The following is a 27,677-nucleotide window of genomic DNA, read 5'->3' as shown; positions in this document are numbered from 1 at the left end:
TATAATCCAACTCTCACATCCATACATGACTACTGGAAAAACCACAGCTTTGACTAGACAGACCTTTGTCAGCAAAGTAATGTCTCTGCTTTTTAATATGCTGTCTAGGTTGGTCATAGCTTTTCTTTCAAGGAGCAAGCATTTTTTAATTTCATGACTGCCATCACCATCTGCAGTGATTTTGGAGCCCCGCAAAATAAAGTCTGTCACTGTTTCCATTGTTTCCCCATCTATTTGCCATGAAGTGATGGGACTGAATGCCAAGGTCTTAGTTTTTTTTAATCTTGTACTCTTAAGAAAGTTCTAGGCCCCACAACAGATTTCCCAACCTGAGGATCTGGCAAAGGGACTAAGATCCCCCAGGGAAGTCCTTAAGCTGTGCCTAAATTTTAATTTAAATTTTAAAAGCATAAATATTTAAAAATGGTTAAATGGCTTTTTAAAAAAAGTATTACTGGTCTACCACTGCCTAGTACCATCTCTTATTCTAAGATTTGCATTTGAGCTCATACTTCCCCCAGAGATAAACAACTCATTCTCACATTTTATCAGGATTTTCATTGGTACCAAAAGAATGTGGTTTGAATATATGTGTCCATCAACTCAGGCCTTAAACTTGGCAGCCCACTGGACTACAGGAGTGTCAAACTCAATCGTTGTCTATGGATGAAACATTGTGGGAATTTCTCCAGATTTTCACAGCCTGCACAATGGTTAAGGTGCTCCACCCAGGGGGCAGAAGCTGGCCTGGCAGAGCCCGTGCCAGGCAAGAGAGTGAAGGGAAGACAGAACGCAGGTGTCAGTCCAGGCTCCAACCCCACCAGACACAAGGCTCTTCCCACGGTGGGTGCGAGGCAGCCTGAGGGGGTCACCAGTCGGGGTCTGGCTGGGGGTGAGGAGGGGCAGCAGTACACCTGCTCATACATTTGCTCTCCTGACCCCTGGTGTTTGGGTGGATGGGAGCAGAACACAGAGAAGGAAAGGAAGGGCATGGGAAAGTGAGGGTATTCGTTCAAAGATGCTCGTGCTGTGGACGGAGGGGACCAGATGGCCTGCCTCCAGGCACCCCCTCTCCACGGAGCTCCTAACACAGGCCCTGGTCCCCACCTTGCCTCGTGCTGGCCCTGAGGGCTGCCGTGACCCTCTGGGAACTCACTGTCCCCCATTGGGCCCTGCCCTCCTGGTCCCGCCCTGCCTCACTAATCTGCTGGCATCCTCAGTCCGTGGGGCCCCTGGTACTTCCCTAGAGATTTGCTCAGTGCCTCCACTTCTAAGCACCTGTCTAAAGGGGAGAAATCATGCCTGACTGGTAAGGAGCGAAGGACAAGGGGAGTGAGGGCATGGTCCTGGCAACAGGGGAGGAGGGGACAGGCAGCTCTAGGATGCGTGGTGGGGTTGCGGGGGGGGGTCACAGGGCTTTGATATTGTCATCCTGTCTGAGGAGCAAGCGGTGAGAATCAGTTTGCTGGAGGCGTATGTGAACGTAATCTAGGGGAAGCCTTCAGTGGATCCAAATGCCTGGTGGTGTGTCTGAGGGTGCAGCCAGATGTCACAAGGGGCAGCGAGCCTCCAGGTGACTCAAGGGGCCAACTCCCACAACCCATGTGCAAAAGAAGCAGCCAATCCCCTTGGAATCTTTTTAGAGACACTCTTCTGAGGACCATCAGTAGTAATTCTCCAACTTATAGGAACTGCCCAGGAAACCTGCTAAAGATGCACATCCCGGCGCCCCACCTTCAGAGATGCCAAGCCAGTGGGCCTGGACTGGGGCCCAGCGCCCACCTCGAGGAATTCAGATTTGCCTAGCCCAAGGACTGTGTGTGTGCGTTCATTCGCTCAGTCGTGTCCTATTCTTTGCGACCCCATGGACTATAGCCTACCAGGATCCTCTGACCACGTAATTTTCCAGGTAAGAATACCGGAGTGGGTTGCCATTTCCTTCTCCAGGAGATCTTCCCAATCCAGGGATGGAAACTGAGTCTCCTGCCTGCGTTGGCAGGTAGATTCTTTACCACAGCGCCGCCTGGAAAGCCCAGCCCAAGGACTACCTCTTAGGAGCTATTAAAAAGATTAAATTGCCTGACCTAATATTCTTTTCTTACTTTTAAAGGTAGCCAAACATCAAAAAGGTTTTTTGTGTTTTTTAATTGGCGAACCACCTATGGTTTATTGCTTAGAATGCCCTCTCCCCATCTGGCTAGCAGAAATCCTATGCATCTTTATTTTTTTGCTGCACGATATGTGGGATCTTAGCTCCCCAACCAGAGATCGAACCCGAGCCCCCTGCAGTGGAAGCACAGAGTCTTAACCACTGGCCCACCAGGGAAGTCCTTGACCCAATATTCTTAAACAGCTTTGTGATCATTCATTTCAAATACACTGAAATAAGTGATCACAGTTATTAGGTGACAGCAAGAGTCCAGGTAGGGGTGCCAAGCACAGCGATCGGGAGACACTCCGAGTCCATGGGCAGGACCCCCTCCCCAAGTCTCAAACTTACACTAATGCGCCACCAATCAAGAACTCTAACTCCCCCACGTCTGGGGGAGAAGGGACTGCAGATATTCCTATAGACTTTCCAATAAGCAAATCCACACCTCACTTTTTGAAATACATTTCAGATCGTCACAGGAGAGCATTCCAGACTTACAGAAGAATCATTTTGTTTCTGACATGAGTTCTGTCTCTGTCCTAGATCCTTTTTGGAAGGAGGTAGGAAGTAGGAGTTCACATCGTAAATAAAGTGCCCGGTGATAACACAAAAAGATGACGTGAGTACACCGCCCTTACGTCAAACAGGCCCCTAGCTCAGCTTTCTCTGCTCCCATGGGATTTTAGGCAAGTCACATCACCTCTGGTATTTCTCTTCAGCCCATAAAGAGAAATGTTATAAAAACAACCTCTCTTAGGAATAAGGCATAGGTTACTAAGTGACTCCAAAGTTCTGTTACAAAATAAAATCCCGACCCATGCAACATATAACAATGTTCTCAGAAAAACGCTGCTAGTACTTGTTTATAGTACATAGTACTTGAGGATCTTGCTTTTAAATACAAGAGAATTCTTCACGGACATCAGAGTGAGGACATGAAACTACAGAATTTTTAAACCACTTTAAAAATTGAAGTATATCTAATTTACAAATTTCCTGTTAGTTTCAGGTATACAGCAGAGTGATTCAGTTATACATATACACATGTGACTGTCTAGGTTTGTCATAGCTTTTCTTCCAAGGAGCAAGCATCTTTTAATTTCATGGCTGCAGTCACCATACACACACACACACACATATATATATTCTTTTTCAGATTCTTTTCCATTACAGGTATCACAAGATTGTGAACACAGTTCCCTGTGCTACACAGTAGGTCCTTATTGTTTACCTATTTTATATATAGCAGTTGTATCTGTTAATCCCTGTTAATGCCTAATTTATCCCCAGCTCTTCAGTAACCATACATTTGCTTTCTATGCCTGTGAATCTATTCTGTTTTGTAAATAAGTGAAATTGTGTCATTTTTTTTTTAGATTCCACATATAAGTGATGTCATATTATCGATATTGAAAGTACAGTATTTTTTTAGTGTTTGAACTTACCAAGGAAATACACAAATAATATTTTAACACTTTGGGGGGCTTACTTGGTGGAAGGTAACTCAGTTGACTCTCATACCAGGGCCATCGCTGGGCTCCTGAGAACCACCCACAGGTCTATGCTATGGACTCAGCTCTGTGCAAAGTGCTGTCGTGGATCAAAGAAAAATTTGACCCCTTCTGCCTTCAACAGGGTTATGGTCCTACTAGCAAGGCAAGACCTGGACAGGGCAAAGGACAAGAGGAGATGTCCACAGAAAGGCTGTGGACTCAGGTGGTCAGAGCACAGGAGGCTGATCTGCAGGTCAGAGGCTCAGCCTTGGGGTGGGCATATCGGCTCATTCCACTCATCTCACAGAGACGGCTCCTGGTGCCACCAGGATGGCACAAGAGCACATGTGTGGATCGGTCAACTCACGGCTCATCGGGTGCCCAGCTCACTGCCACCACTTGGCCAGAACTGGGTCTTGGGGGCAAAAGCAGCTAAGTCCTCCCAACTGAAAGCATAGCCCACCTGCACACCATCCTCCTCTATAAACAAAACAAAAGCCATTTGTCTACTTCCCACAGCTGGATGGGGCATGAACTAAAAGAGAGTCAGGCATGGGAGGACAGCCTGGACCCCCAGAGGCTCCTTCCTGGAACACGGTAAAGGTCAGTGTTCCCAGCCATGACCATCAGATATCTGGGCCAGGACTCGAACTTTATAAACCACCACATGCTTTGCCCCCACAGTTTTCCTTTTAAGAAATGACTCTGAGGCTGGGCTTCTCAAGGTGCACCCACAGAACTGGGAAATCACAAGGGTGACTAAGAAAACAGATCATATTAGGAAACAAATTTAGAACCTGCTAGGCTACCCAGCTTTTCCCTGCAGGAATCCCTAGAGCCTTTAAAAGGCTTTGCTCTACATTGTAAATCTTCCAGGGAAATGCATAGTATGCAGCAGTTTTCCAAAGGTATCTGGCCACTGAAGGTGTTCCTAATGAGTGTTCCAGGAAACAGAGTTTGGGAAACACTGCCTTTAAGGCATAAACATGGGTGGAATGTTCACCGCAGCCTTAATCATCATCATCACTATCGCCACAACAAACAGGAAACAATGATAACTTTAAATCACACTCAGCCTTCAACCCCATGAACACAGGCACCAATCAATCAAGGACCGAGCCCAGGGGGCCCCCCAGGTCAAGCACTCTACCCCAAAAGGGACCCAGAGCCCCACCTTGTAAAAAGATGGGGGAACCCCACAAAACTCATACCCTCTTAAAATCTACATCCCTGGCTGAAGGAGGAAAGTTATTACCAGGTAAGGACACAATCTGATACACAATATTAATAAACTGTTTGACCCTCTTGAAGCTAAAAGCAAGGGTGACAGATAATGACCTCAAAATAAAAGCCTCCACCATGATTTGTAAAAGCTCTGTCCACTCTTTGTAATTTGTGGCAATTACTGTTGACCCCGGAACATCAAAGGAATTAGGAACACCCACCGTCCACACTGGTGGCTCAGAGGTTAAAGCGTCTGCCTGGAATGAGGGAGACTCGGGTTCGATCCCTGGGTCAGGAAGATCCCCTGGAGAAGGAAATGGCAACCCCTCCAGTACTCTTGCCTGGAGAATCCCATGGAGGGAGGTTCCTGGTAAGCTACAATCCATGGGGTCGCAAAGAGTCAGACACGACTGAGCGACTTCACTTCACTTCACCATCCACACAGGTGAAAATCTGAGTAGAATTCATCATGGGCCCTCAGTGTAAAGACAGCTTCTATATATCTATGGATTCAATGGTGTAGTTCTGTAGTATCTACTGCAGACAAAAATCCACATCAAAGTGGACCCATGCTGTTTAAGAAGCAAATGTTTATGTCTTGGGACTTGCCTGGTGGTCCTGTGATTAAGACCGTGCATTTCCATTGCAGGGGGCATGGGTCTGATCCCTGGTCAGGGAACTAAGATCTCTCAGGCTGTGCAGCACAGCTAAAAAATTAATTATTAAAAACTTTAATTAAAAAATGTTTATGTCTTGAATTCAACTGGGCTTTTTCAAGCTGTACTTAAAAATTTAAAAACTCTGTCCTGTCCTTCAAGTTAACCCTTAACCTAAGTTCCCTTAAAGCTGTATTTAAATTCCTGGCATTTCAAACCCACATAGTATATATTTAACTTTTGCCCTCACTAAATAAAGTACATAAATGTCTGGACCAAGTTTTTTTTTTTTTTTTAAATCCAAACTCTCCTATTTATCCCTCCCCCTTTCCTGTCTATGCTCCAGAGAACTTCATTAAAGATTGATTAGTGCCCAGAAGTAGAGCTAACCCTCCTGGGCTGACTCCAGCTCTCTTATCAGGCTGTCCATCTCTTAGAGTCTGTGCTGGCTCCTGCTGACCTCAGCAAGAGCTGGCTAGGAAAGGGACAGGGTTCCTGAGGGAGGAGGCAGACAAGGATGAACTATTCCTCCATATTTTACAGCTACTGCTACTGACAAGGTGAGCTCAGCCTCCTCCCTGTAAAACCAGACCCACCAAATGGGAGGGTAGGATGACAGGGACCATCAGAAGGGCTGGGGACAAGTGAGACCAGATAAAGATTCCAATTCTCCCCACACTCAGATTGGTGGTATTTGTGGTAGATCAACTGACACTGAGCACCAAATCTGAGATTAACAATTAAGAAAAGATGGAAAGACTGGTCCCTGACCTCAACAAACTCATAACCAGAGATAGACATGGTGTGAGGAGGTATGAGGAGATGTGAGAAGATGTGAAGAAGTGTGAGGTGATGTGAGGAAACCTGAGGAAACGTGAGGAGGTGAGAGGAGACATGAGAAGTTGTAAGGAGATTTAAGGAGTGAGAGGAGACATGAAGAGGTGTAAGGAGACCTGAAGAGGCATAAGGAGGTGTGAGGACATGGGAAGCGGTAGGAGGAGATGTGTGGAGGTGAAAGGTGTGAGGTGGTGCGAGGTGCTATGAGGAGACATGAAGAGGTGTGAGGAGATGTGTGGAGGTGTGGGGTATGAGATGGTGTGAGGAGACATGAGGAGGTGTGAGGAGACGTGAAAAGGTGTGAGGAGACGTGAAGAGGTATATAGAGATATATGGAGGTGTGGGGTGGGAGGTGATGTGAGGTGGTGTGAGGAGACATGAAAAGGTGTGAGGAGAGGTGTGGGGTGTGACGTGGTGTGAGGAGACATGAGGAGGTGTGAGGAGACATGAGGAGGTGTGAGGAGACATGAGGAGGTGTGAGGAGATGTGTGGAAATGTGGGATGTAAGATTATGTGAGGTGGTATGAGGAGATGTGAGGTGGTGTAAGGAGACATGAGGAGGTGTGAGGAGATGTGTGGAAATGTGGGGCGTGAGATGATGTGAGGTAGTGTGAGGAGACATGAAGAGGTATGAGGAGATGTGAGAAAGTATGAGGAGATGTGAGGTGGTATGAGGAGACATGAAGAAGTATAATGAGGAGATGTGTGGAAGTGTGAGGTGGTGTGAGGAGACATGAGGAAGTGTGAGGAGATGTGTGGAGGTGTGAGGTGATATGAGGTGGTGTGAGGAGACATGAAGAAGTGTGAGGAGATGTGTGGAGGTGTGAGGTGATGATATGAGGTGGTGTGAGGAGACATGAGGAGATGTGAGGAGGTGTGAAATATGAGGAAGTGAGATTATGGGGAGATGAGGCTGTCTGAGGGGAACCTGCTCTCCCTGGGAAAGGTCAGGGGGGCAGCAGGCTAGGCTGGGATGCAAGTCCAGGTGAGGAAGGAGGCAGCAGCCTGAAGTCAGTTAAGGCAGGTGCATGTGCCTGGTAAGAGATCACAGAAGCTTTTCAGTAGAATCGACACAATCACAAATCGGAGCTGTGCTTCAAGGTCAGGGGTGGGGGTGTGAGGGGACCAGAGTCAAAGGGCCGGCTAGCGGTTCAGAGAGAAGTTTGTGAAAACAGAGGTGGGTGTTTATATGGAAATCGAAGACAAAATGTAGTCTAGGGGATGCCTGGGTCTAGGGGCTTGGGGAGATATGGGGTGACTGCTAAGAGTTCCAGGATTTCTTCTGAGGGTGACAAAAAAATGTTCCGAACTTTTATGAAACAAAACAGACTTAGAGACATAGAGAACAGACTTGTGGTTGCCAAGGGGGAGGGGGTGGGAGGGATGGACTGGGAGTTTGGGGTTAGCAGGTACAGACTATTACATTTAGAATGGATAAACGAGGTTCTACTGTACAGACAGGGAACTACATTCAACATCCTGGAATAAACCATAATGGAAATGAATGCAAAAGAGTGTATGTATGTATGTGTGTGTGTGTGTGTGTGTATGTAAATGAGTGTGTGTGTATGTATAACTGAGTCACTTTGTTGTACAGCAGAAATCAACACAACTTTGTAAATCAACAATACTTCAACTTTTTAAAAATGTTCTGAAACCGATGGTGGTGATGGCTGTACAAATCTGTGAACACTGAACTTTAAATGGGGAACTGTATAGTGAATTTGTCTCAATCAACATAAAGTAGCAGAAAGGCAGGAAAAGGAGCAGGTGGGGGAGGGGCGGGGGAACAGCACATGGGTGGGCAAATGGGGAGAAGGAAACCCGGGTGCAGGACCGTCAGGGTGTTGGATGCAGCCCAGAAGAGGGACCGGATAACTACAGAGAGCTGGGCCTGGCTCTGGCAGATGGGAACGCGCCTGGAGGAGGAAGTGGGGAACGCTGGACGGAAGGAGGCAGGAGAAAGTGGGAGTGGGGAGTCTATTCTAGAGCGCCAGCTACTCTTTAAAAATGTCTTTGTGAAATGAAAGAGAGATTATTCAAGGGCACTAGGACCAGGTTTAAGATCAGCAGCATGGGCCCTGGGATTACAGAGCAGAGGGAGGGGGAGGCGGGAGGCTGGGATGCAGAAGACAGAGAGGAGCTGAGCAGCAGTTTCCATGGAAACTCCCATCCTGTCGTGGGAATAATGCATCTTCCTCTCACAGATGCCTGTTGGTCTCAGCATCATCTCCATGGCCTTTAAAAGTCCTACCTAGAACAGATGCCCATGACAGGAAAGTCAAGTGACATTCTGAAGATTTAATTCAGGTTTGGGGAAGCAGAAATATCACCCCCAAATTGGCCTGAAGGAGGCTGGGGAGGTGGGGGAGAGCCCACCTCTGTTCCCAGCCCACCCCCTACTCTCCTCACTCCCCCACCAGCCCATCACCCAGATGCAGGCTCTGTGCCCTCTTGGCAACCTCAGGCCCTTCCCATCACCTCTCAGATGACGCAGGACAGCCCAGAGAGCTGCAGCCTATGACGTACTCTCTTGACAGAAGCACAAAGGTTCCAGAAGCAGCCGCTGCCCTGGGCCTCCCTCCCCTCATAAATTACAGCCCCTGTCCGCCTCACTGATTCTATTCCCAGCCTTTGAAGTCCTGCCTGCCTGTCTTTTCCTCCTACCAACCCCAGCTGGCCTTTGCTGCTTCATAGTAATTTCTCCTCCGGTCATACTGGCTGTTTTCTGGCAGGAAGGTCTGCGGCTCTTTCCTGTGGGGATGACAGCGTCCCTTGTGCATTATGCGAAACTAAACAAAAGTAACCTCTTCTGTCCCCAGAGGCAGCAGCCGTGACGGCTCAATGAAACACTATGCCTCCAGACCTGTACTTGATTCACAATTTCTCTAGGTAGCCATTTTGCTTTACAAATTCCAGCCCCCGCTCCCCACCCCAAGGCATGACCCAAGTCAACAGAGTTTCCATTGCGGTGCCACCACTTCCTGAAGCAAACAGGTAGGTGGACACTTTGCAACCTTCCCACCCTGAACAGGCTCCAGACTGCAGGCCCAGGCTGGACACTTGGTCCTGCATCTGCAATCCTGCCGGGGGGCGAAGGGCTCTGGAGACTCTCAGAGCAACTGAGAGGGTCTGCAACCCTGTGTGCACCAAACACAGACCCATGTCTAAACCAATCTCTGCCACCCCCATACTATTTTTAAGTGTATGAATGAAAATTCATTTGAAAATGGTACACATTTATGGTAGGTTTAAACTTTACCATAAACCATGTCACCTACACAAAGAAATAATCTAACCAAAACTCTTGAACCCACCATGAAGTTCAGTTCTTTTGACACTGCTCTGCTTGCTCCAGGGCATTTTCTCCTTTTTTTAAAGATTTTATTTTGATGTAGACCATTTTTTAAGTCTATTGATTTTGTTACAATACGGCTTCTGTTTTATGTTTTTTGGGATTTTTAGCCACAAGCCATGTGGGATCTTGGCTCCCCAACCAGGGATTGAACCCATACCCCCTACCTTGGAAGGTGAAGTCTTAACCACTGGGTTTCCAGAGAAGTCCTGAATTTTACCTCTAATTAAAAAAGAAAAAAACACCACTGAAGCCCCCAGCATCTCTCTCCTTGGTTCTGATCCTTCAGAACAGAGAGAATGTCCACCTCACTCTGGTGTTCCGAGAGCCAGAAGGCTTCTACTTTTAAGAGGATAAATAATATATAGTCCGGTCTTGTATAGCATCTCAGTTTGAATCAATGCTTTCCATCCCCTTCCGCAACTTGTCTGTTCACCTGTCATGAGGAGTTTGCAATGTATCGATGCTGAAACACGTGGCTCTCGTTCACGTGTTCTCACTAAGGGCAGTATCCCACTGTCTGTAGGTCACAGATGTGTGTCCATTTCAGCAGAGAGACATTTAAGGATTGTCAAGAGTGTGGGAATTCCCTGGTAACTCCAGTGGTTAGGACTCAGCTCAGAGACAGGGCCCAGGTTTGATCCCTGGTCAGGGAACTAAGATCCTGCAACCCATGCAGGATATATTTAGATACACATAAAATTTAAAAGGGGCTTCCCTCGTGGCTCAGATGATAAAGAATCCACCTTCGACGTGGGAGACCCAGGTTCAACCCCGGGGTCAGGAAGATACCCTGGAGAAGGAAATGGCAGCCCACTCCAATATCCTTGCCTGGAAAATTCCACAGACAGAGGAGCCTGACAGACTATAGTCCACAGGGTCACCATGACAAAGAGTCAGATACGACTGAGTGACTAAACACACACACACACACCAAAAAAAAAAAAAACTTTAAAAAAGTGTGGACTCTGGCGCTGGTTTCCCTGGGCTTGAATCCTGACTTTACCAGTGATCAGCTGTGTGACTTTAGAAAAGTTACCTAACCTCTCTGTGCTTCAAGAACCTCATCTGTAAAATGAAACTAATAATAGTGCCCATCTCATAGGTTTCTCTGAGGATGAGGTGAATTCACACAGAGCGCTCACCTATCAGACACCTTCTCAGTGTTTACGTGTGTGGCCTCTGCTGATGTGATTATTATTAGTCCCAGCATTTGCTCTCAAACCACGACTCTAAGCACACAACTACCAAACTGTGATCATAAATGCTCTCTTGACCATAAAAGGCACTTTCATACTCAGAAAGGCTAGGAACCACTGACACATTCGCCATGTGTGCTCGTGATTCCTCTGCGCTGCCCACTTCCTGATATATTGGGGAAATTATGCAAAGCCCGAGGCCCCAGGCTCCCTGGCTGACAGTCATTAGTCTGCGTTTCCACATGCTGAGCATTCTCATTCACCAGAGCAGGGTGGCTCGACCTGCATTTTGTTCATTTCTGGAGTCTGCTAAATCCAAATGCAGATGTCTCCCTTTCTGTAGCAATCCCTTAAGAAGAGCAAGACGGGTCCAGCATTTTAGGTTTCCTCTCTGAGACCGCAAGGGCAGGGGTGACATCTCTATGTCAGTGGACACTGACCATGTGTTTAAAGCCACAGGATATATGAAACAGACAACCACCAAAGACCTATGACATAGCACAGGGAACTCTACTCAGTACTCTGTAATAACCTAAATGGGAAAAGAATTTGAAAAAGAATAGATCTATGTAAAATGGAATCAGTTTGCTCTACATTTGAAACACATTTTTTTAATTAATTAATTTTAATTGGAGAATAATTACTTTGCAATAATGTGACGGTTTTTGCCATACATCAACATGAACCAGCCACAGGTATACATGTGCCCCCTCCCCATTTCTGAATCCACTCCCACCTCCCTCCCTACCCTATCCCTCTGGGTTTTTCTAGAGCACAGGTTTTGAGTGCTTCATGCATTGAACTTGAACTGGTCATCTATTTTACATATAGTAATGTACATGTTTCAATGCTATTCTCTCAAATCATCCCACCCTCGCCTTCTCCCACTGAGTCCAAAAGTCTGTTCTTTATGTCTGTGTCTCCTTTGCTGCTCTTCATGTTGGATCATTGGTACCGTCTTTCTAAATTCTATATATGTATGTTAATATACAGTATTTGTCTTTCTTTTTCTGACTTACTTCACTCTGTATAATGGCATCAGGTTCATCCACCTCATTAGAACTGACTCAAATGCATTCCTTTTTATAGCTAGGTAATATTCCATTGCATATATGTACCACAACTTCCTTATCCATTCATCTGCCAATGGACATCTAGGTTGCTTCCATGTCTTAGCTATTGTAAATAGTGTTACAATGAACATTGGGGTACATGTGTCTCTTTCAATTCTAATTTCCTCGGGGTGTATGCCCAGCGTTGGGATTGCTGGGTCACATGGCAGTTCTAGTCCCAGTTTTTTAAGGAATCTCCACTCTGTTCTTCATAGTGGCTGTACCAGTTTGCATTCCTACCAACAGCTAAAACAACATTGTAAATCAATAAAAAAAATTTTTTTTAATTTTAAAACCATGGAACCCCATGATAGAAAAAGGAGTATGCTGTCCACATCATGTCATTCTGGGCGCAGGAGCCAAGGCATGCTCTGTGTCCCCACCTGGCTGGGTGTGACAGGCCCCCAGGGAGGTGACTGGCTCCCAAGGTCAGGTCTTCACCCTGTCACCTCCTGCCTTTGAACCTGGCAAGTGCAAGGTTCAAGGAGAGAGTCCTGCTCGCTGCCCAGTCTCACACTGACCCTTGGGACACAGAGCCCCCCTTAGGTGACCTGCTTTCATATGCGAGGGGCTTCTCAGGTGACTCAGTGGTAAAAACTCACCTGCCAATGCAGGAGACAGAGGTCTGATCTCTGGGTCAGGAAGATCCCCTGGAGGAGGAAATGGCAACCCACTCCAGTATTCTTCCTGAAGAATCCTGTGGACAGAGGAGCCTGGAGGGCTACAGTCCATGGGTCACAAACAGTCAGACATGACTGAGAAGGTATGTTTCACATGTGATCTCAGGATCAACAATGGCGCTGCCTCTTCTCTGAGCTTCAGTAAAGCCCAGAACTCCCTGGAAGCATCCTCAGCCTTCACCCGCCCTCCTGAGAGCTTTCCCGCCCAGTCCTGTCCTGCCCAGCTGAGCCAGCAGCTGACAGCCCTCCTTAGGTTCATGCACATTTGCATCCTACCCCTGCAGTCAGCCTGGGAGCCCCAAGCAGGCAGGAGCCCAGCCTCATACCTACCCCCCACTCCTCTCAGGGCCCCCTCATAAATGGTGAAGGGACGAGGTCTCAGTGGAGAAGGGCATCTCCACCTGCCCCCTCCCTTCCTGAAAGCTCCTCTCCCCTTCTGGTTCCCAGTGGTTCAGCCAAGCTTCTCTCTCCTCCAGCCCTGCCCCAGCAGCTCACCAGAGCCTCCCTGTCCCCATCAACTGAACCGTAGCTCCATCTACCCGTGCAACACCCTCCAGGCTGCCCTGCAAGCTCTTGGCTCTACAGTGGCCAAGTCAGGCCCGCAGGCACCACCCATGAGGGCTGGTGACCATCTCAAGGCCTTGGAGGGTACACTCGTCCAAACACGCTCAGAGTCACCTAACACAGCACCAAACCTGCCTTCAGTTGCCCTGCTTTTTCCAGTGGCCTCTCTCGCCATGCGAACATCTGCGTCCAGGTGTGGGGCTGGCCAGACTGCCATGAACTTGCCATTTTTGTTGTTGGCTGCACTCAGCTTACTGCATCTTAGTTCCCCAACCACAGACTGAACCTGGACTCTTGGCAGTGAAAGCGCTGAGTCCTAACTGCTGGACTTTCAGGAATTCCCTGAACCTGCTTTTTTTCTCGTCCCTGATAAACTCTCATACCTTCCCGGGCCTCAGTGATTCTCGTAAGATAAGGGGGTCAGAACTAGAGTTCCTCACAGTGACTTCTGCTTTTCAAACTGTGACGCAAAATTCTCAAGAGGGCAGCCCCACAGGGACTGGCAGTCTTGCTTCAATTGGGGATGGGCCCACACTGTTGCGAAGGAGGGAAGGGATGTGGGGCCAGCCACCCCTAGGGCTTCCCCGGGTCCCCTCACTGGTGTGGGTGGAGACGGAACAAGGCCCATGAGCCTTCCTGGCACACATCTCCGTCCTGGGGCTCATGAACGGGAAGGGCTGTGGCCACGCAAGGTACCATCATGGTTATGTATTTCTGAATTGCTCCTGCCATCATCCCGGTTCACAGTTAACCAGCCAGGGCCCTGCCCGTAATTGTTCTAAATGCGCTTAAATAAGATGACGTTGCATGGCGGGATACATTTCTCCACCCGGGAAGCCTAGATGGGTTACCAGCCAGCCAGACCCAAGACTCTAGGAAGATGGTTTGGTGTGGCTACAGCAGCGTCTCACCACTGGACTCTGATCCTTGAAGCAAATGATGTATAACTACAAAATAGGTTAACAGCGAAGAAGCCTCAGGTTTATTTTTTCCTGCAGAAAATAACTTTCTGCCTCGGAAGGAAGGAGAATTCTGAGAATTCTCTTGTCCTTGCTGGGAGCAGGGTGGTATTTATCTTGAACTTTGCATGCCCTGGAAATTCACAAGTTGAAATCCTAACCCCCTAGGATGATGGTGTTAGGAGGTGAGGGCTCTGAGCACTGAGGTCATGTGAATGGAGCTTTCATAGGTGGGATTTGTGCTCTTATCAAAAGGAACTCAAGGAGCCCTCTCTCTGCTCTCTACCACGTGAGGACACGATGAGAGGTCAGCCGTCCGCAGGCAGGGAGAGGCCCTTGCTAGAACCTGACCCTGCTGATACCCCGTCCTTGGATGACTATCAGAAAGTCTACAAACAATAAATGCTGGAGAGAGGGTGGAGAAAAGGGAATGCCCCGACACTGCTGGTGGGAATGTAAATTGGTGCAGCCGCTACGGTAAACAGTATGGAGGTTCCTTAAAAAACTAAGAACAGAGCTATCATATGACCCGGCAATCCCTCTCCTGGGCATATATCTGGGAAAAAAAAAAAAATTCAAAAAGATACACGCACCCCATCATCAAGACATGGAAGTAACCTAAATGTCCACAGACAAATGAATGGATAAAGAAGATGTGGTATGTATACACAATGGAGTACTACTCAATCATAAAAAAGAATGGAAAATGCCATTTGCAGCAACATAGATGGACCTAGATATTATCATACTAAGTCAGACAGGGAGACAAATATATGACATCACTTATATGTAGAATCTAAATAAAAAATACAAAAGAACTTATTTACAAAATGGAAACAGACTCACTGATTTAGAAAACAAACGTATGGTTACCAAAGGGGAAAGGCTGGGAGGAGAGAGATAAATTAGAGGAGTTTGGGCTTAACATATACATACCACTATATATAAAACAGATAACTAACAAGGGCCTACTGTATAGCACAGGGAATGCTATTCAATATTCTGTAATAACTTAAATGGGAAAAGAACTTGAAAAATGAATAGATACACGTATATGTATAACTGAAACACTTTGCTGTAGACCTGAAACTGACATGACATTGTAAATCAGCTATCCTCAAATATAAAATAAAAATTAAAAAAGAAAGCAATGGATTGATTATAAAAAAATAAAGAAAGAAAAAGAAAAGAAATATCTGGTGTTGAAGCTGCCCCAGTCTGCAGTGTTCCGTTGTAGGAGCCAACAGACTTAGACAGGGTCAGAGGATGCTCCAGTATCCTGCCCAGAGAACTCCCAGTGGGACCTCCTCCAAGAGAAGGAATGTGGTGCCAGAAATTGCTCATGGGAGCAGAGACAGGTCTGCAGCTAGGCTGCCCCCAACTCACTGCAGGATACCAGACAGAGACACATTCGACAGCAACCAGGGTGGAGGGGGACAAATTCACATCCCATCAGAAGCAATGAAGGGGAACTTCTCTGTTGGTCCAGTGGTTAAGACTCTGTGCTTCCAATGCAGGGGGGTGCGGTTCAAACCCTGGTTGGGGAACTAAGATCCCACATGCCATGTGGCATGGCCAAAAAATTTGAAAATAAAAATTAAAAAAAGAAGCAAGGATGGGAACTGAGAACATCCCAACCCAAGTAGGGACGACTCAAGAGGAAGCAATGAGTGCCACCAACCCTGAAGAGCAGTGTGTTGTGGAAGGGGTAACACCACTCACAGGGGCCCCAAGGGTCGGGGCCAGCCCTCCCACCTCTGCATCCCTGGTGGTGGCCTGGATCCCAGGAAGTGGCCGTGAACAAAGGAGGGTAAAAGGATGTGACTTACACTAACAGTAGTAAGGGGCTTCCCCAGGGCCAGTGCAGGAAATCCCGCAGGTTTGATCCCCAGGTTGGGACGATCCCATGGAGAAGGACATGGCAACCCACTCCAGTGTTCCTGTCTGGGAAACCCCATGGAGAGAGGAGCCTGGCAGGCTACAGTCCATGGGGTTGCAGAAGAGTCAGACACGACTTAGCGACTAAACAATGACAACAAGTAGCAAAGCCACGTGTTCTTTGTCAAGTGTGTGTCCTGCAGGCAGAATTACAGAGATGATGGAGTGAATTAAGGCCACAACCTTCCATCGGAAACATTTTACTCATGGTGTCACCACCGTAAAGACTATCACTAAGTCACAGGGGCCGCTGGCACCACAGAGACAGAACTTATGTGGTCTGTTCTCCCCACTCAAGGTCAAGTTCCCTGAAGGCAGAAACTACATGTGACCATTACCCAGTCTGCACAGCCTGCAGGGAATAACAGGCCTCAGAAGAATGTGTTAAGTGTCCCTCCAAGGATCAGCACATAAGTGAACTGTGGAAGATGCTTACGGTGGCATACCATCCAGCCTTAAAAAAGAAGGAGCTATGACACGGATGAACCCTGGAGACATCATGCTAAGTGAGAGAAGCCAGACACAAAAGGCCACTTAGTGTATGACCCCTCTGATATGAAGTATCCAGAACAAGGGGCCTCCCAGGTGGCACTAGAGGTAAAGAACCTGCCTGCCAATGCAGGAGACATAAGAGATTCAGATTTGATCCCTGATTCAGGAAGATCCCCTGGTGGAGGGCATGGCAACCCACTCCAGTATTCTTGCCCGGAGACTTCCATGGACGGAGGAGCCTGGCAGACTACAGTCCACAGGGTCGCAAAAAGTCGAACACAACTGAAGCGACTTAGCATGCACGCACGCACGCATATCCAGAACAGACGGGTGTTTGCCAGGGGCTGGGGTGAGCGGGGAAAGTGGACTGACTGCTGAATGAGCACGGAGGGTGTTTCTGGAGTGACGAAAATGTTCTGGAAGTGATCAGCAGTGACCATTGCATAAAAATGTCAATGCACTAAAGGCCACACAAAGTCGTACATATTAAAATGGTTAATTTTACAGCATGTGAATGTCACCCCAATTTTAAGAACATACTTGTCAAGTGAATGAAATGAATCTCCAAATTCAAGTCCGCAGACTGTGTGACTCAGGATCGGGGTCCAGGGGCCAGCCAGGCTCCCGTTCAGCCCATGTGCCTCTGCTCCTGGTCACACACCACCCACGGACCGTCACCTCACCTGATGGGCAGCATGACCTCTGGCATCTCTTAGGTCTGGGTAGCCGGGGGAGGGTATATGTATGAGAGGCAGGGCGCAGGCCAGGGAGCTGATTTCAGCCCATGTAGACATTTACACTGTGTTTTACACACTATGTAGCCTCGCTGGTGGGTGTGTCATTAAAAGGCAGGGAGCAGAGGACATCATAAGACGTCCAGCCCAAGGCCCCTCACCTGTGTTTCCCCAGGCTCTGCAGGCGGGGCGAGGACCCCGTGGGTGGCATGCAGCTCTGTTTGTGTCTGTCTTCCCCTACAGTCTGCGGCCCCTCGGGGCACAAATCCAGCTGTCTCTGACCCCGGACACCTGCGCACAGGTGACTGATGTGTTCACTGAGTAAATGACACTCTGTAATCAGGAGACGAGAAGCCATGGCTTGTTACGGCTTGTTTCCAAAGTGCCGGGAGGACCTGCCCCCAAAACAGCAAGGTGACACACACTGGACTTGTCCAAAGTTTGTCCTAAGAACTGAGTCCAGCCTGCAATCTGCTATCCTATGGCCTACGAGCTTAGATCAGCTCTTTTTTTTTAATCTTTTTAAAGAGATGTCTTAAAAAAAAAAAAAAATTACGCAACAGAGATCATGTGTAGCTACAAGACCTAAAATATTGACACGGATACCATCACGACTTCCTTTCTTGTGCTTTCCACACCCAAGTTTAAGGAAACAAGACACTAAAACCACGGGGTCATCTGTCCTCAGAGATTAACAGACTCTAAACTTCAGCCATGGGATAAATCAAAAGTAAAATATTTACAAGCCTCCGTAGACCTCCAGGGGCGCATACGTGCCAGGGATGGTCAGCACTGTGTGCTGACCCCATCCGTCTGGAGAAAATCGACCAGTCAGACCCACAACCAACAGGCTTCTCTCCTCTCCCTGGAGCTGCAAGGCAATCAGAAATCGGGGGACGACAGCGGATTTTGGATCACATACGATGTTGTTCTCAAAAACCTAAGACAGGGATGTCATTCTGATGAGGGGCTGTCAATTTCATTGATGCTGCTCTCCGATCGTCCCGCACCTCAGTGCTTCACCCCGCGCCCCCGAGCTGATGGCTCTGGGGACTGGAAAATGGGGTACAGCACAGCCCTCTGGTGGGGAGGGCACTGCCATTGGACATGCCAGCACAACCCACCTGAGCAACCAAGAGCCTTAGGACAGTGCTCTCTTTCTGCCTCCCTGCTAGCTCCTGCTTGTCTGACCGCGGGAGAGTCAGGAAAGCAGAAGGATGCAGCAAAACCCTACAGGCTTTCGAGTGTGGGGGACCCAAACTCAGGCTCTCAGTCCCATCCGCCTCTGTGTGTGTGTTTAGTATCTCAGGCATGTCCAACTCACTGCGACCCTTTCGATCAGAGCCCGCCAGGCTCCTCAGTCCCTGAGATTTTTCAGGCAAGAATACTGGAGAGGGTTACTATTTCCTTCTCCAAGGGATCTTCCTGACCCAGGGATCGAACCTGCCTTTCCTGTGTCTCCTGCATTGCAGGCAGATTCTTTACCCGCTGAGCCACTGGGGAAGCCCCTCAGATATGCTGAGAGGAGGCTAACTTTTCCCACAAGGCCCGAGGGCGTGAAATTTCGTTCCCCTGATGCTGCTGCCCTACTACACAGAAGCAGCCAGAGTTAGGGGAGAGAGAACAAAGAGTGAGGGCTTCGAGGAAAGATCTGAGGAGACTGGGCTGTAAAATTAGAAAGCTGCTTTTAGGGGGTGGGGGATTTTTAGCAGTAAAATTAGGAGTTGACTTCCTGGGGGCTGCTGGTGGTAAATGGTAGACTGAACGCTAGTAAGGAACCTGTGAACCTGTGCGTGTGTGCATGGACACACTACAGGTGTGTACACACACATACCACACACACAGCTCTGGCAGCTGGGAGCCCACTCGGCGACCACAAGGAGCCGGTGCACGGGTCAGGAGGCCACACGTGGTGCAGACGTGAGGATTCCCCGCCCCTGTGCGACTGTGTGGCCCCAGTTCTGAAATAAAATCCTTGGGGACCAAAAACTCTCGCCCTGTGTGTTCCTAAGCTTCTTACTCCTTCATAATCACCAAGACGCCTAGAAGCTTCCCTCTTCACAACTCCTCGATGAGGGCCTGGCACACAACAGATTCAGTAAACGTTCTTGATGAAATGGACTGCCAAGAACCACAGCGAGATCCACTCATGCCTGAGGTCACCACCTCCTCCTCCCTTTTCCTGGTGCAGGTGAAGACAGGGTCCCCGGGTTAGATTTTCAGATGCCTCCTCGTTTCCTGTCAGCAGAGATAAGGACCAGGATGCATTTCAAGGGGCCAGGGGAGGCGGGGGCTTGTTGTGTGCAGCTAGCACTCTTCCTGGCTCTGCGTGCCTAGCTGGGGACCCTGGACAAGTCACCAGGATCCTCGAGGCCTCGGTTGGCTGTGTGCAGAATGAAGGTGGAGCTTCTGGACCTCCCAGGCCCATCAGCTCTTGGGGTCAGCAGCCACAGCCGTGAGGAAACAGTGACTTCCAACCTCTTCCCAAGGAGAGGCCCAATGCCACTGCCATTCGACAAACATGAAGGTTGCAGGCTGGAGGGAAAAGTCATTTCAGTGACACAGTGGGTAATGAAGGGCCGACCCAGTGCTGGGGCCTGACCTTCAGGACTGCGGTTTGGCCAGAGTCTGGGCTCTGGCTATTAAAAGATGCAGACAGAGCATCTCAACTGAGGGAGAGGAGGGAATGAGGGATGCAGTGCCAACGGCACCTCCTTTAACCTGCTCCAACCCGGAGGGAGGGCACTAGGAGCACCCTTGTCCTACAGTAGGTCAGTAACCCAGCTCTGCCCAGAGAGCCCAAGGAGGGCTGGCTCCTTAGGCTCTGTCCCCTGATTCACAGGTCTTTGCAAGCTCACCACGACTCCCTGGCCACCATGAGTCCCAAGCTCTCACTGTGAACTCTAACCCCCACCATGACCCCTAGGATCCCACCATGAGATGCAACACCCATCATGACCCCTAGGCCTACACCATGAGTTCCAACCCCCACCTTGGCCCCCAGACTCCCACCATGAGATCTAACACCATCATGACCCCCAGACCCCCACCATTAGCTCCAAAATCCACCATGACCCCCAGACCCTAACCATTAGCTCCAACACCCAACATGACCCCCAGATCCCCCACCGTGAGCTCCAACATCCAACATGACCCCAGACCCCCACTATGAATTCCAACCCCCACCATTACCCCCAGACCCCCACCATGAGATCCAACCCCCACCATGACTCCCTGGCCCCCAGCAAGAGCCTCAGGCGCCCACAGGAAAGCCCCTGCATCCTCCCACCCACACTCTTAAGGCATAGTAGGTGCTGGCTCCTACGTCACTGTCTGTTAATCAAATCACCTCTTTCCCATGGGAGGGTTCACTTCTTTTCCTTCCTCAAACCGGCCTGTAATGGTAGGAGTCTGCCTCAGGGCTTAAGACAAGGCTGCACCAGGGGGAAGCTGAGCCCGCCACACTCATTCACACCCAGGAACCCCAGGAGTCTGAGGTCCAGGCCCAAAATTCTAGGGGGGGACAGCTGGGGGACATACCCACCCAGGTGTCACTGAGCTGCCAGGACCCTCTGACCCAGTTCTGCAGACAGACCTGCCTCACAGTGGACTTCACTGGCCCAGAAGCTGGCGGCCTTGGCCCTGGTGCCTCTACCGTACAGCCTGGTGGGCAGAGGGCTTACCACACCTCATGCACAGAGACCCCTGTGCACCCCAGGTTAAGACCCCTTTAAAAAGCAAATGAGCACTGAGCTAGAAAACAGATTCTGGAGTATATGTCTCCACTCCAGCCTCGGCCCTGCAAACTCCTAGAGCAGCAGGAGCTGAGCAGGAGTCTGCTGGACGCAGCAGGGCCTGGAGCTGGAAACAACTCAATGCCTGGGGCTTCAAGGAGAGCCCAGACACTTGGAGCTAGACATATACACACAGAGCCTGCTAACGACTGAACCAGTCCCACCAGGAGCTGGAGAGAGGAATCTCCTGCAGTCTCCGGAACTGAAATATACTCTCCCTTAAATCCCTTGACTTATTACTCAGCTGTGTTGGATGTATACTTGGCATCTCCTCAACTGGATGCCAAGCTCCCAGAGGACACGATGTGACATTCAGAGGAGGGTATGCTTTCCCACTGTAAGAGGTTTCAAATACTGTACCATGAAGGACAAGCCTGGCACTCTGATGTCACAGACATGGGTGTGATTCCTGGCTCTAGGGCTCACTGGCTGTGTGACCCTGAGGGAGTCATATATAACCTCCCTGGCCCTCCTCTGAAAAACGGGGACACCATCCAACCTTCCTTCAGAGGGTAGTTGGGAAGAATAAATAAGACCGCTCAGAACTGTGCCTAGCACACAGCACAGGGTTCTTCATTGTTAGCCACTATCCACCAGCCTCCAAAATCTGATTTACATGCTCTAAGAGGGGGCTTAAGCCGCAGTAATCCTTAATGCTCCCCCGGCCATTCCAGTGGTTGAAGAGCCTGGCCTAACAGAAGGCACATGGGAGGGGTCGGGGGAGAGGGATGTTGGAGCTGGGAGTCAAAGGGCGACCCCTTTAAAACACCCTGGAAGTATCAGACTATTTGCAGGAAGCCAGGGAACAGCTTATCTGCCAGGGTGTCTGTGATGCCAACAGTTAGTACCACCTCCTCCTGCCAGCCACCCTGGAGATATAAAGAAAACAAGACCTGGGAGTCATCAAGAAGCCAGGGTGGTGGCTTGTGGCCTCTCGGCTTGCGAGGCTGTCGGCCTGGTCACTCTTTCCCTCACTCAGCATTTACTCGCCAACCAGCAGATGGTGCAGAAAATGTGTGGCTCTGCGCCTAATCCAGCTCTGAGGGCAAATTTTGCATGTGACTACCAGACAGCCATGGCCGTGCTCTAAGTTGTCCTTTTTCCTTCTCAAAAAGGGACCTGACCACAACATGCCATCAGACCACTGTCACAGTTCTTGAAGGAACATCAACATACCTGACTTCTGAATCTTACTGGAATCACCCACTTTGGATCCAATAAAAAAAAAAAAAAGTAGTCAGAGTGTCTGCACTGTAGCTGACTGCCTGAACTGGTTTTTGGATTTAAAAGCTGTATTTGGACAGATGACATACACGACTTGTGGACTGGAAAATATGCTGATACACTGGATGGAGGAGACTGCTTTATCTATAGATCCCTTTTGATAAAATTACAATTGCTACTTATGCTAGCTTTTAGCCAAAAGTGTTTCCTCCAAATTGTTGATCAGGGGCTCCCTTTACACCAAAATAATTCTTATTCTACCTTTTCTTCCTTTTTTTTTTTTTCCCAACAACAGCATTTTTTTTCTTTTTAAGATTTTTTTGGATGTGGGCCACTTTTAAAGTTTTTACTGAATTTGTTACAATACTGCTTCTGTTTTATGTTTTGGATTTTTGGCTGCAAGGCATGTGGAATCTTAGCTCCTCAACTAGGGATCGAACTTGCACCTCCTGCATTGGAAGGTGAAGTCCCAACAGCATTTTCTTTTAATAAATAAGGACACTATTAAAAGGAATGTAATGCTTGCTGGCACAAAGCGTCTAGCCAAGCGACAGTTCTTAAACTCCCCTTACCAGATCATCGTTGGCCTTCCCCCGGACAGGGTCCTAGTGAAAATTGACATTTTAGTGCTTGGAAAGCTAATGGGAAGCAGAGATGCTGCTGCTGATGACAGTATTGTGCTATTACACGTTTATACAATACTTTACACGCTCTTTGCAAGACACTTTCCAATTACTGTACTTAAGTCAAGCGTCACAGCAGCCAAGTCAATTCGCACGTTCTCCCATTAGCTTATTAACAATCTGCTCATAAAACGACTCCGCAGTGCCTGTAAAAGGGCGCCAGGAAACATGGCTTTTTCTCGGGGCCTCTCAGATGAGCTCAGGGAAACCCTGAGCTCTCGAGGCATCAGCTCGGGAGCTAGGTGCAACCGCGACGGCTGTGTAGCAATCCTGCGGAATGAGTGAGCAGGCTGCCCTTCAGCAGGGCTCCCATGCTGGAGGCTCCAAACATTTCATCCAAACCAGGGCCGTCCCACTCTGTCCTCAAAAAAGCCAGCGTCTGGCCCCAATCTGGAGGCCAAGGTGACAGCGATTTTTCCAGGCTGGTGGTCAGATGCTTTGGGACGAGCGGACAGAGGGGAAACTGGAGTGCCAGTCTCCTTGGTGGGCACATCTCCCATCAGTACCGAGTCTGATGTGTGCACGGAGATGCTGCCGCGCCCTGCGCGCTAAGTGATGCCGACTTGCGGGCAGAGGATGACGGGCGGCCGCCAGCCCTCATTCTCCTTTCCCTTCCCCTTCTCCTCCTTCGGGAATGAGACAGCGTTACCTGGGACAAAGGCCTGCAGGTAGGACAGGGCTCGGACCACCCCAGAATCAATGCTTTCCACACACCCCGCACACACACACTTAGCCCCAGGGCTCTGTGACCCGCTCCCGCGGCTGCCATCGCCCCCGCCAGGTGAGCACCCTCCAGGTGTCTCCCGCCAGCGGGGGCGGCCTCCCGCGACTCACCTGCGTGAAATACAAGTTCATCAGCGTAAGGGTGAAGAACTGGAGGCACACGGGGAAGCAGTAGAGCAGCCAGAAGACGAAAGGGCTGAGCGCGTTGGCCGCCACGAAGTCTTTGAAGTAGAAGGAGAAGAGGACGGTCCGCAGGGAGGCCCAGAAGAGGCAGAGGAAGAGGAAGACGCTCTGGTAGCTGAGCCGCTTGTGGCGATAGCGCAGCACCAGCCAGAGCTGCACGTAGATGAACACGAAGAGCAGCGAGTAGAACACGGTGTAGACGATAGTGAGGCCGAGCTTCACGTAGGGGGGCACGGCCGGGGTCAGTGTGGGCGGCAGCGAGTCGTTGCGGAGGGGGTCCCACGGCTGGGCCTCCATCGGGCCAGGGGCGCTGCGGCGCGGCCCGGACGCTCCGGCTTCATCTGGGCTCGCGGCCGCCGCCACCCCCGAGGGGGTCTCCGCGCATCGCGCTCCACCCGGAGCCGGGCGACTGGAGGAAAGAAAACAAGCCGCACTTCCTCCCCCGGCACCACATGATTCACTGGGGCGGCCTTTGTCTGCGATTGGCAGCGCCGCGCCCGCCGCCCCCGCGCGCCCCGGCTCTGCCCTGCGCGCCCCCCCGAACACCGCCCCCAGCGCCGCGCCCCCCGGCCCGCCCCCTGCCCGGCCGCCAGGCCCCCGGAGCCCCGCCCCCTGCCCCGCGCGCTCCGCACCCCTCCTGCTCGGCCCCACCCCCCGCCCCGCGCGCCCCCGCGCCGCCGGCCTGTAGCCCCCCCAGAACCACCCGCTGCAGCGTCGCCCACCCGACAGATCCCCGCGCTTCGCGCTCTCCGCTGATGGTTACTTGTTGTTTTGCAACAAGAAGTTATTTTATTTCAACAGCGACAAACGTTACAAAAAACATTTTTTTGACTTTCAAAATAAAACTTTACGACTCTGTGGCAATGAAGTCACTGCCGTTTTTCCTTTTTCATACTGGAGTGATGTTTATTTCTAAATCCAGAAATGCCAAAGACAGGGTTTGTGTTTTTGAGGTCAGATTTGTATACGCCGAGTGAGGAAAAGAATGGTCCCTATGACTGCCGCCTGGTCTCGGTGGTAAGCACGGCTGTTTCCTCCCGGAGAGCCACAGGGAGCGCCCCACACGGTGCTCCCGCGGCGGGGTGGGGATGCTCACCCCTCACCTCCCGGGAAAGCAGCTAGGGCAGCCTCGGAGGGAGCTCCCCGACCTCAGAGTGGGGGTGACCGCCTCTGATTCCGATACAACCCCTGCCACCGTGCAGCAGGGCGGTCTGCGCATCAGACAGACAAGCCCTCTCGTATGGCCGTGGCAGAGGAGTCGCTCCTCGGAGGTCATGACTCGGTCTACATCCCCAGGGGGCCTCTCTACCATCACCTTAGGGGTGCTGGAGTTGTAGAGTGCCGTGGAGGAGCGGACTCGCCAAGCTGCCCTCTGGAAGCCGTTCTAGGCAAGCGGTTTCGGTAAACAGAAGAAAGAGACAGGTATCTCCAAGACTCCAGTAATATCTTGTGATTTATTTTCTCATCTCAAGTTAATAGTCGACTTGGTTCCTAATCGTGTGTTCTCTTTCAAACAGCGTCCTCCCCCTCCCGGCCCCGCACCGGTGGAACATAGACCAGCCGTGCTTTTCCAACCAATTATTTAGTTCTTGCACCCTGGTCTTTGTTTCAGGTGCTTCATCAGGTGCCTTTGGTGTCAAGCTCCTTTTCTAGTTACTCTCTCATTTCCCTTTCTCTCTTGCCCCTCATTGTTCTGAGGATAAAGTCCAAACTCCTACCCTAGCTCACCTCATTGACTTGTCCCTTAAGAGGTGTTAAATGAATGTTAACACCTCTTAACTACTGTTGCCAAGGAAACCTTTCCACCCCTGACTCCAACAGTTGGCCAAATCCTATTCATCTGTAAGGGGGTTGGTTACTTCCTCCAGAGAGCCTTTCCTAACCACATCACCATGGACTCAGTATTAGGGTGGGTTGAAGAAACAAAGTTTCCCTGGTGGCTCTGTTGGTAAAGAATCTGCGGGCAATGCAGGAGACCACCTGCAAGGCAGGTGACCTGGGTTCTATCTCTGGGTGGGGAAGGTCCCCTGGAGAAGGAAATGGCAACCCACTTCAGTATTCTTGCCTGGAGAATCCCCATGAACAGAGGAGCCTGGCATGCTATAGTCCATTGGGTCACAACAGTCGGACACAACTTAGTGGGTAAACCACCACTATTAAGAAACAAGTGAAGTGAGTGACAGTTATGCAAAGATAGCTTCGTCTTCATATGTGTTCTGTATCCAAATTTCCTCTTTATATACTAACTCCAGGGCTTCCCTGATAGCTCAGTTGGTAAACAATCCACCTGCAATGCAGGAGACCCCGGTTCGATTCCTGAGTTGGGAAGATCCGCTGGTGAAGGGATAGGCTACCCACTCCAGTATTCTTGGGCTTCCCTTGTGGCTCAACTGGTAAAGAATCCACCTGCAATGTGGGAGACCTGGGTTCGATCCCTGGGTTGGGAAGATCCCCGGGAGAAGGGAAAGGCTACCCACTCTAGTATTCTGGCTTGAAAAATTCCATGGACTGTATAGTCCATGGGGTTGCAAACAGTTGGACACAGATGAGGGACTTTCACTTTGACCAGTCATGTTAGATTAGGACCCACTCTAATGATCTCATCAAGCAACAGTTACAACTGGACATGGAACAACAGACTGGTTCCAAATAGGAAAAGGAGTATGTCAAAGCTGTATATTGTCACCCTGCTTATTTAACTTATATGCAGAGTCCATCATGAGAAACACTGGGCTGGAAGAAGCACAAGCTGGAATCAAGATTGCTGGGAGAAATATCAATAACCTCAGGTATGCAGATGACACCACCCTTATGGCAGAAAGTGAAGAGGAACTAAAAAGCCTCTTGATGAAAGTGAAAGAGGAGAGTGAAAAAGTTGGCTTAAAGCTCAACATTCAGAAAACGAAGATCATGGCATCTGGTCCCATCACTTCATGGGAAATAGATGGGGAAACACTGGAAACAGTGTCAGACTTTATTTTGGGGGGCTCCAAAATCACTGTAGATGGTGACTGCAGCCATTAAATTAAAAGACGCTTACTCCTTGGAAGCAAAGTTATGACCAACCTAGATAGCATATTCAAAAGCAGAGACATTACTTTGCCAACAAAGGTTCGTCTAGTCAAGGCTATGGTTTTTCCTGTGGTCATGTATGGATGTGAGAGTTGGACTGTGAAGAAAGCTGAGCGCCAAAGAATTGATGCTTTTGAACTGTGGTGTTGGAGAAGACTCTTGAGAGTCCCTTGGACTGCAAGGAGATCCAACCAGTCCATTCTAAAGGAGATCAGTCCTGGGATTTCTTTGGAAGGAATGATGCTAAAGCTGAAACTTCAGTACTTTGGCCACCTCGTGTGAAGAGTTGACTCATTGGAAAAGACTCTGATGCTAGGAGGGATTAGGGGCAGGAGGAGAAGGGGACGACAGAGGATGAGATGGCTGGATGGCATCACCCACTCAATGGACATGAGTTTCAGTGAACTCTGGGAGTTGGTGATGGACAGGGAGGCCTGGCGTGCTGCAATTCATGGGGTCTCAAAGAGTCAGACATGACTGAGTGACTGAACTGAATGATCTCATCTTTTATTATTATTGTTGTTATTATTAACTTGGGTAAATTATTTAATATATTATTAACACAAATATAATATAGCATGCATATGACACAGCAAGGAATTG

General features: G+C 49.5%; 1 protein-coding gene across 2 annotated transcripts in view; it reads right to left on the bottom strand.

Moving 5' to 3' along the window:
- The window catches only part of GPR137B (G protein-coupled receptor 137B), a 55,503-nt gene extending 30,992 nt beyond the window's left edge, over positions 1-24,511 (bottom strand). Inside the window, exon 1 of one of the 2 annotated variants that reach the window (XM_055588878.1) lies at positions 23,931-24,511. In XM_055588878.1, coding sequence (XP_055444853.1) covers positions 23,931-24,299 — 369 coding nt within the window. In that variant the 5' untranslated portion in view covers positions 24,300-24,511. The remainder of the gene's footprint in view (positions 1-23,930) is intronic. The other variant, XM_055588872.1, reaches the window with a different exon arrangement.
- Between the last annotated feature and the right edge of the window lie 3,166 nt (positions 24,512-27,677).

The sequence above is a fragment of the Bubalus kerabau genome, chromosome 1 (genome assembly GCF_029407905.1).
Source record: "Bubalus kerabau isolate K-KA32 ecotype Philippines breed swamp buffalo chromosome 1, PCC_UOA_SB_1v2, whole genome shotgun sequence".
Taxonomy (NCBI): domain Eukaryota; kingdom Metazoa; phylum Chordata; class Mammalia; order Artiodactyla; family Bovidae; genus Bubalus; species Bubalus kerabau.
The sequence above is the reverse complement of the archived record's forward strand: the minus strand, read 5'-3'. Positions and strand labels throughout refer to the sequence as shown.